Source organism: Echinops telfairi, unplaced genomic scaffold, assembly GCF_000313985.2.
Source record: "Echinops telfairi isolate 266 unplaced genomic scaffold, ASM31398v2 ScPeMD7_7412;HRSCAF=8450, whole genome shotgun sequence".
NCBI classification, from domain to species: Eukaryota; Metazoa; Chordata; class Mammalia; order Afrosoricida; family Tenrecidae; genus Echinops; species Echinops telfairi.
Window position 1 is genome coordinate 7,660,955 of NW_022111312.1, and position 9,208 is coordinate 7,670,162.

Sequence of the window (9,208 nt, forward strand, 5' to 3'; positions counted from 1 at the left end):
TATTACCCAAAAAGGGAGCAAAGGCCAGTCGAGTGGCCCAGGGGCACAGAAAAAGAAGTCACCAAGTCCCTGGAACAGTGTCTCAAAGGAGAGCCCACTGCAGATAAATAAGCCTTACTCTTAGAAAGGGGGGCGACAGGGCCCTGAAGGGGTGGGATGCCTCACGTTTAGGGAGTGGGGCTACTAAACACAAAAGCATTCTCCTCTTCGCTGCAGACACAGTTGTGCATTTTAACCCTATGACTTCCCGGATGGAAATATCGAAGAGATTCACATTTCAGCAGGGGTTGTTAATAGGTGTGTGTGTGGGAGGAAGTGGGTGGTGTAGAGGTTACATGGTGGGCTTTAATCCGCCAGGTCAGCCGTTCCAGACCACCAGCAGCTCCTCCGGAGAAAGACCAGGCTTTCCACTCCCAAAAGAGTTGAGTCTCAGAAACTCACAGGGCAGTTCTACCCTGTGCTGTAGGGCCACTGTGTGTTGGCATCAACTCGATGGCAGTGAGTTTGGTTTGGCTTTTTGAGTGTATATGTGTGTGTGTGTGTGCATATACCATGCATATATGTGCATGTGTGTGTGTATGTGTGTGTGTGTACACACACACATTCACCTGAGGCGGCTTCAGAAAGTTTGTGGGAAAAGCCCATTCATCACTTTTCATTCAATTTTCCACAAACGTTTTGAAGCCCCCCCGTGTATACATACTATGTAAACACACAAGGGTATGTTCGAAAGTCTAGCTACAAGGTTCCAGTTCACATGTGCGTGGGCGTGTTCCACACAACACGTGTTTGAACAAGTCTCTGCAGTACAACCCAAGCAGGACTGCAGACAGTCCCCTCCTGCACACACTTGCCTTCGTCCCCTTACATGAGGGGGCTTAGAATAGAGGGCCAATCAAACAGTGGCTCCCAAGGGGATCTTCTGGGTCAGTTCAATCCAAAGCAGACGAGTCAGCTCAGAAGGTAGATGTAGCTTTGTTTTTGTTTTTGTTTCTTTAAGGAGGGAAGCTGTGGTAGTTACATAATCTGGTGTCAGTTAATTGGGGACTTGAGAGGATTAAGAGTGAAGGGGTGGAATCTAGTCTGTCAATAGGGTCATAGTCAGTGAGGCCTCTGTGTGGGCATGGCCTTCTCCTGAGGATTCTGGGAACTCCTGTATTTCCTCCTTGGAGGCGGGAGACACCTCTCTCTCTCTCTCTCTCTCTCTCTGATCACTCCCTGAGAGACGCTCTACTGACAAGACTCATGGCGCTATCACCTGGGAGCTGGAGAAGCCACATGGACCTATCCTGATGCAATCAGACCTCTGGAGCCGGAGAAGCCACGTGGAGACCCCTGCCAGCACTGAGATGCTTCCACCGCCACTAGATCCAGAAGACTTCTAACCCACTGGCCTGTGATCATCCTGTATTCGTGTGCTGCATGAATCTGAAGAGGATTTTATAGCTTGGTATCAGACATATGGGTTAATTTCAGACTTATGGACTTGATCTGAACTGAACTTGGATGTTTTCTCAATATCCAATTGCTCTTGTATATAAACCTCTTTCTTATTCACGTATGCGTCTCCATGAATTTGTTTCTCTAGTCTACCCAGACTAACACAGAAGTGTTGCAAAGGAGTCGTCTTGATAGATGCTTTTAAAGGACACAGGATGATCATTGAGACAGTATGAAGTTTTAAAAGAAAGTGAAACCCCCCATTGGGGAGAAAAAGTCAAGCAAGTTGCACCTAGGGATGTTTCCTATCACAACCCCATGCTTATTTGTCCAAGGGCAGCAAGGGATGTCCTATGTGAATTTCCTTGGAAAACCTTACATCAATGACCTCTACAGCCCTGATGTGGCCCCTTTAGACTTTTTTGTTCCCCAAACTCAAAGGATATTGAAAGGGACCACGGTCTGGGTCCCTGGAGGCTGCCACTGTAACATGGCATACATTGGAGTGTGTGGGCTTCTTCAGATACCTAAAATTAGGATAAAGGCATGACATGGTTGGCTTATAAACTTTCATAGGTGGGAAAACATATTCACAGAATTATAGGATTAAGGTGTAGGTGTTACTTAATTGCAATTGGGAGGCTAAAGAATTATGTATGCGTGCCAAGTTGGCAAGGGGTGGATTGAGGTAGTTTATTGTGCCAACCTGGCCAATAAACACATGTGGGGTTAACTGAAGGGTGGAGGGATAAATGGCTCGGGGAACCTTGACTTTCTAGTTCTCGGGTCTCTTGCTTTCTGATGGGTGGACCAGGGTGCAGCTGCCTTACCCTGTTCCCTACTTCAGCTGGCAAAGCTCACTTCCTGCAAGACATCCCTGAGAAGCCATATGGATCTACCCTGATGCAGCCCTGGGTGCTGGAGCAGCTGTGTGGAGACCCCTGCCAGTGCTGAGATGCTTACAGGTTCACTGATTCAGCTTTCCTCCTACAGTCGGCGTCACTGCATCTGTTTTGTGAGATGGAGGAGGACTTTGTGGATTGGTGTCAGGCATATTGGTTAATGTTAGACTTGTGGGCTTGAGCAGCACTGGGTTGGGATGTTTTCTTGGTGCACACTTAACCTTCGTATAAAACTCTCTCTTATAATGAGTTTCTGTGGATTTGTTTCTCTAAAGTACCCAGTGTAACACAGAGCCCCAAATAAAATGATTTTTAAATTAATGAATTGATTATTTTTAAAAGTTTGCTGTGACCTGGGAGCAATATCTTTTGATAACTGTCAATGTAAATGATATAGACATAGAGATGAAGCAGAGAGACAAACTTCAAAAAGTTAATGGGAAATCCCCATTGTCTTTGAATTCCATTTTCCCCCCAGGAACTTTGTTGATAATAAAAGTAAGGATCTTGATGGCATCCAAAACCCGAGAAAGCCTTTAACAAGCCTGGGTCCAAAAACTCAGATGAACTTGCATTTGATAACATAATGTTAATGATTGCACCATTTGATACAATAATGTTAACGGGCGCACAGCTGATGTCCCAAGCAGTGTTTTGGGGCGTCTCGTGGATTTTCTAGGGACTTTCATTACCAACATGTTCCAGACCAGGAAACAAACTCAGGGAGCGTGGACCACAGCAAGTGGTGGGGCCAGCAATTGAATCCAGGCATCCTGCTTAGGAACCTTCCCCCAACAACATTCCCTCGTGGAAAGGGATGGGCAGCTGGAGAGTGGCAGCCCCTCTCGGCCCCACTCCTGGGCTGGGGGCTGAGATGCTCACAGACCAAAGTCCGAGCCCAAACCCTGCACCTCCAGGCCAGGGACGGAAAGGGGCACTGGGAGGACACAGGGACAACAGGCCCGTCCACTGCTTCCTGCCTAAGAGGATCTCAGTTCCGTGTGCATAGCAATTCTGATTTTTCTCCAGAGAAGTCTGAGGTCTTGAATTTCATGAAAATCCTTGCCATTTTTAAAGATTAGCTGTATATATATATTTGGATACCACATCAGCCAAATTAAATAAAATAAATCATCTGTCAGCCGGCAGCTCAGCTCCCATCAGAGAGGCACCAGGCCCCCACTCTGGTCTAGAAGGGCCGTGGCTGTGGGTTTGCAGGTCAGTTCCTCCAGAGATACCATGCTCCACCACGTCTGTCTGGGCCCTTCCCACAAGACGTCCGCACAAGCCCACCTCTTCCCTGGCTGGCCTTCCTGGGGAGCACCCAGAGATGGAAGAACCCCACACCATCTGACATGACATGCAAGGTTGGGGACAGAGGGATGTGGGGGGGTGTGGACTATCTAGCCTAGGACTTTTTAAGGCAAGATCATGCTGGGCTGGGGTGGAGGGATTATTTGCTGACAGAAGACGGGCCAGCGTCTTCCGGAACTCTGCAATCAGGGAGTGGGATCCACTCCCTGAGAAAGAGCGTGTGGGCCATCTTTCCCTTTCAGGCCTGAGACCAAAGCGACCCTGCAGTCTCTGGGTGGAGAACGTGGCCCTGACCTGTGTGAGAAGGCGCTCTGAGAGCAAACCAGGGGCGATGTTTAAAAAGCTGGAGGGGCGGCCCAGGGGTGGCGGTGGGTTTGCAACCACCGTGGTGGGACACGGTGAGCAGGGACAGTAAGAAGGCCAGCAGGACCCAGACGATGGGAACCCGTCACCAAATGAGCACACACAGCAGCAGCTGTGATGGTGCGTCTGTGGTTGTGTGGACTGCTGTCACCGGGGGCCAGGGAGTCAACCCAGACTCACAGGGACGGAATCGAACTGCCCTCCAGGGCTTCCGAGACGGATGTCAACAGGAGAAAGGGGCCAAGCCATACTCTCAGCGTGTGATCGAGCCCTGAACTCTGCACCGCCCAAGGGCTCCAGAGGCATTTTGCCACGATCATTCTTTTTTCTTTAAGTTGTGTGAGCCACAGTAGCCATTCCTGGGCTAGAGACTCCATCCGTCTGTGGGCTGGCTGATTAGCAAGAGCTTGTCCCGGTCTCTGGAAATGGGAGACCGGGGCCTCAGCAGGCAAGGAAATGGCCCTGCCCTGGAGGCTACAATGGTCCCTGGGGTGGGAGGCCAGACACGGCGAGCTCAGGAGTTGTTGAAAGACTGGCAAACCAGTCCTTCTCACAGTTCTCCGCAGCGGTCACCAGCACACGAGGCTGGTAGGTACTGAATGCTTAGTGGGCACTTAGACGCCCTGGTAGTGCTGTGGGTTAGGCATTGGGCTGCTAGTGGCAAGGTCTGCGGTTCAAACCCATCAGCCTCTTAAGGGAGAAAGATGAGGTTTTCCACTAAAATGGAGATTCAGCATCTGGGAAACCTCACGGAGCAGCTGAACTCTGTCCCGTAGTGTCTGGTGAGTCGGAACGGACTCGTTGGCAGTGGGTAGTTTGCTGCCAGCCCAAGAGCTCGGCGGCTGGGACGTACCATTGGTTTGTTCGCATTATTTAAGGGGGGGGGGGGGCGTGTCACTAAACCCGTTTAATAGATAATAAAATGAAAGTCCTATACCTGGCCTATCCAAGAGGTAGCCACTGGCCTCGTGAATTCTTCATTCATTCATTATCTTAAGGATGGTATTGTGTGTTACAATGTGCTCATTAACTGTATTAATTAAAAATTGAGATCCTTGGTCACACACACTCACCACAGGCCAGTGCCCAATGGGCCCCTGCACTAGTCAGCACCGTGGACCACTCCGCTCATAACCGGCCGGGCTGGGAGGAGGGCTGATGGACCGTAGAAGCGCACGCTCCCGCGTGCTAACTGCCTAGCATTAGGGAGCCGAGTGGCTTCATCCCATCCGTGTTTGCTGAGGGCCTACTATGTGCCCAGGACTGTGCCGGGGGTAGGGGGGGGGGCTGTCCAGCATCACCTCCAGGACTTCCTGGCGCACGTCGACGATGCGGAACCAGTGCCGGAGCTGGGGGAAGCCCTCCAGCTCGGCGGTGCGCTCCTGTAGGGCCACCTTCTTCTTGCAGGACAGCTGCCGGCTGAAGTACTTCACCAGCTTGCTCTGTGGAGACAGAGAGCAGGACAAAGGACATCTCAGACATGCTGCCGCCACCCCCGGGGTCCAGAGGCAAGCATCTCCCCCGCCCCCACCCAAAGGCTGGCCAACATTGAGTTAAAAGAATGCGGTTCAAGTCCACTGAAGTCCAAGTCTCCGCCCCTCTCCATGCTGTGCTGGTGAAGACAGGGACAAACAGGTTCACCCGCTGCTGGGGGGACCCCATCCGCTGGCATCACTTCCGTGGAGGGCCCTTTGGCCCAATGTACCTTTCCACCACCTGTCTACCGGGTTTGTTATCCTGCGGACATGTGCACGGTGATGGGATGCTGTTAGCTCTGCCGCCAGTATTTCAAATACCAGTGGAGTCACGCCAAGCAGACGCAGTGCAGCAAAGCTTCCAGACTAATAAGAAAACCCTGATGATCTACTTCCAAAAGTATCCAGTGAAAACCCTGTGGGTCACAAGAGAACACCGTCTAATCCACTGCGGGCAGATGAGTCCCAAGTGTGGAAGGGACGCACAGGACAGCGGAGCCCAGGGATCCCAGGTGGCACACGAGGCAGCTCTCCTGCCCAGACTGTGTGCCACAAAGACCCAACAACACAAGTGGCAGGGGTACAGACGAGATCCGTGGGACCCAGAGCCTTGAAGGGTAAAGAATGAGATGAAATGACCATCAGAGGGAGAGACTGAACAAGGGCAGGGAGCACAGACCCGATGCTCAGCAGTGCTTTCCCGACAAGCCAGCCCAGCGGGGTCACTTAGAAAGATGGCACGTCGCATCACAATCTCGGGGCCGAACCGCCGAACCCGCTCCACCTACGCAGGCCTGCATCAGCACCCACCTGAGTGACTGGTGAGCAGAGCAGTCTGAGCTCCTTCCTCCCCCACACAACCTCTTGCTGACCACCCCATCCCCTGGGCAGTCAGTCCAGCGCCTGATGACCACCGACATTGCTGATTTTCTTTTTCTTTTTTCTTGGTTTTTACTTTCCTCTTCTTGGTTAATGAGCCACCGGAGAGCAAGCACTCTGTCTCCATCCATCCACAGTCAGTCGGGCTCACTCCCTCGGAGAAAGGGCCAAGGCCCCACTGCAGCTGTTTGGCCACCAGCACCTGCACCAGGACTGAAAATAAACCACCTCGCCCAAATCCAACAAGCACACAAAACCTCAAAGCCGTCCAGGCAATACTGACTTGTTGAGACGGGTTACAGGCCAGGATAGAACTTTCTGAAACGGTAACTCTGTACAGCAATAGAAAGCCTCATCTTTCTCCTGAGGAGCCTGCTGGTGGTTTTGAACTGCTGACCTTGCGGTTCGGCAGGGCAACGCATAACCACTATGCCACCAGGGACCCTTCCCCAAAATAAGGAGGTAGAAAAATCATAAAGATTCTGTAAGCACTAAAGCACCAGCAATGAAGAAAATTATAAGAAAACTCACAAACGAATGAATTCAGCGCAGAAACCATCAGCGACACAAACACTCAAATAACTAGCAAAACGACAGACGTAAATTCCTACCTAGTGACAATTATGCTGAAAATAAATGTAAGATTAAAAGCCCCAGCCAAGAACCAGAGGGTTGCAGAATGCTTAAGAAAATATGGCCCATCGATAGACGGTCTACAGAACACATTTTAGCCATAAAGGCTAAAACAGACTGAAAATTAAGGAGAGAAAATTGTATCACGCAAATGGCAACCCAAAGAGGAAGGGGAGCGGCACTAATAACTCCTGATAAAATGGACATTAACACAAACCCAGCCAGGACATCACAGAATGATGGAAGGCTCGAACCAATCAGGGGGCAGAGGACACAACCCTAATAACAACACACTCAACGACAGAGCCCCAATACACATAAGTGGCACTCTAATACAACTGAAGATTCAAATAGACCATGCCACAGTAAGAGTAGGAGACTGCCCTACACCACGTTCAACAAAGGATGGAACCAGAGAGACGCTCAACACAGACACGCGGGAATGAAAACAGTCCACAAACTAGACCTCAGGTGTATACAGAACACTCTGCCCGTCCACCGGTACCATTGACTTTCTGTTCCAGTGTGCATAGAACAGTCTCTATGATAGAATGTGTGCTAACCTGTGGGAAACAGAGAGATTTCCCCCAAGTCGTCTCCCCCAAATATATGTTAGACTTAGGGCACTCCTTGCAGCTAATGGTAAATGATTGTCAAGTTATCTCCCTGAAGGCAGTCGGTCCCCAGACAAGTTCTGGTCCCACCACAAGTAGGGCCCACTCCCTGCTGTTAAGGACAATGGGCTACATCTCCCTAAAGGCTTGCGGCCATCAGTCTGGTCCCTGTAGATGAGGTTTACACCCTACTGATAATGGTTTCTATAGTGAGCCAGAGTACAGGTCAAACCTGCTCAGTGACATCCAAAGTTAGGGCGCCATCATGAATCTAGGTTCTGGCCATCTTGCCACATCGTGTATCCCTTATTCCCTCCTCTTTCAATAGCATATTAGCCCCTAGATCGAACCCCTCCCATTACTGTATTACCTATAGCACAACCCTTTCCTGTGACGCACGTCTTTACCTGTAATTAGTGGGCTTGCACAGCCCCCAAAGATATATAAGCCTGGGTTAGCAATAGAGAGCTCTCTCCCTGGCTCTCCACTCCCCCTTCCTCTCCCCTGGTCCTTGCTCCCCTGTTCCTTTCCCCTTGTCCTCTTCTCCCGCCCCCACCCCCCTCTCTCCTGCCCTCTGGTCGCCCCTCTCCACGTGGACCACCAAGCAGGGCTGAGGTGAGCATGTAACCATGAATTGTGTAATCTGACTCCATTATTTCAATCTCTCTTCTATCGCTCATGCTCTCTAGGACTTTATTATACTCTTTAAATATCTTAACCATACGATTGTGCCTATTGAACCCACGATTAGTTGTGGGGGCTGGCCTTTCCCCCACATTAACCTACAAAGCCAGCCACACTCAACTTAAAAACAGTGAAATCGTACAAGTCATCTGCTACAATCCCTATGCTATATAATTAGAAATCAAATAGAAGATATATATATATATGGAAATTTAATAACATTCTGCTTTGAAAACTACTGGGTAGTAAAGGAAAAAAATACTAAGTACTAAAATCCAGGTGAGCAGCTACAATTAGGAAGCGAACGCATTACATATTACACATCACCGGGGTTCACCGAAACCCAATGGAGGGTTTCTGAGGCTGTACATCTTAATAAGAGCAATCAGCCTCATCTTTCACCAGTGGAGTGGCTGGTGGATTTGAACTACTGACCTTGTGGTTAGCGTTTCAATGCTTACCGGACAGCACCATCAGGGATCCTTTTTTAAAAACCACAAAAGGCACTGTACTGTGTTGAACTTATATTTGTAGACGTATATATGGTGCGTTTGTAAATACAGAATGCACATCAAACTGTAATTGAAAAAATGATGTGTACACGTCAAACTCGATGTAACTGAAAGGATGGTATGCAACAGGAGGAAACACCACCGTCCTCCCAATTGTTACTCTGTTTGGGCCCTCAATCCATCTTGTTGGGGGCCTGCTTCCTTTTTGCTGCCCCTCCACTTTACCAAAGGTGATGTCCTTCTCCAGGGACTGGTCTCTCTTGATCACAGGTTCAAAGTACACAAGACAAAGTCTTCTCAGCCTTGCCTCCAAGCAGCATTCCGACCATACTTGTCCCAAGACAGATTTGTTTGTTCTTTTGACACTCCACGGTACGTTCAATAGTCTTCAC

At 49.8% G+C, this 9,208-nt stretch overlaps 1 protein-coding gene across 1 annotated transcript in view; it reads right to left on the reverse strand.

Moving 5' to 3' along the window:
* The window catches only part of KSR2 (kinase suppressor of ras 2), a 402,980-nt gene that overhangs the window by 295,495 nt on the left and 98,277 nt on the right, over window positions 1-9,208 (reverse strand). The window contains 1 exon segment of the mRNA XM_045296853.1: window positions 5,321-5,461. Coding sequence (XP_045152788.1) covers window positions 5,321-5,461 — 141 coding nt within the window.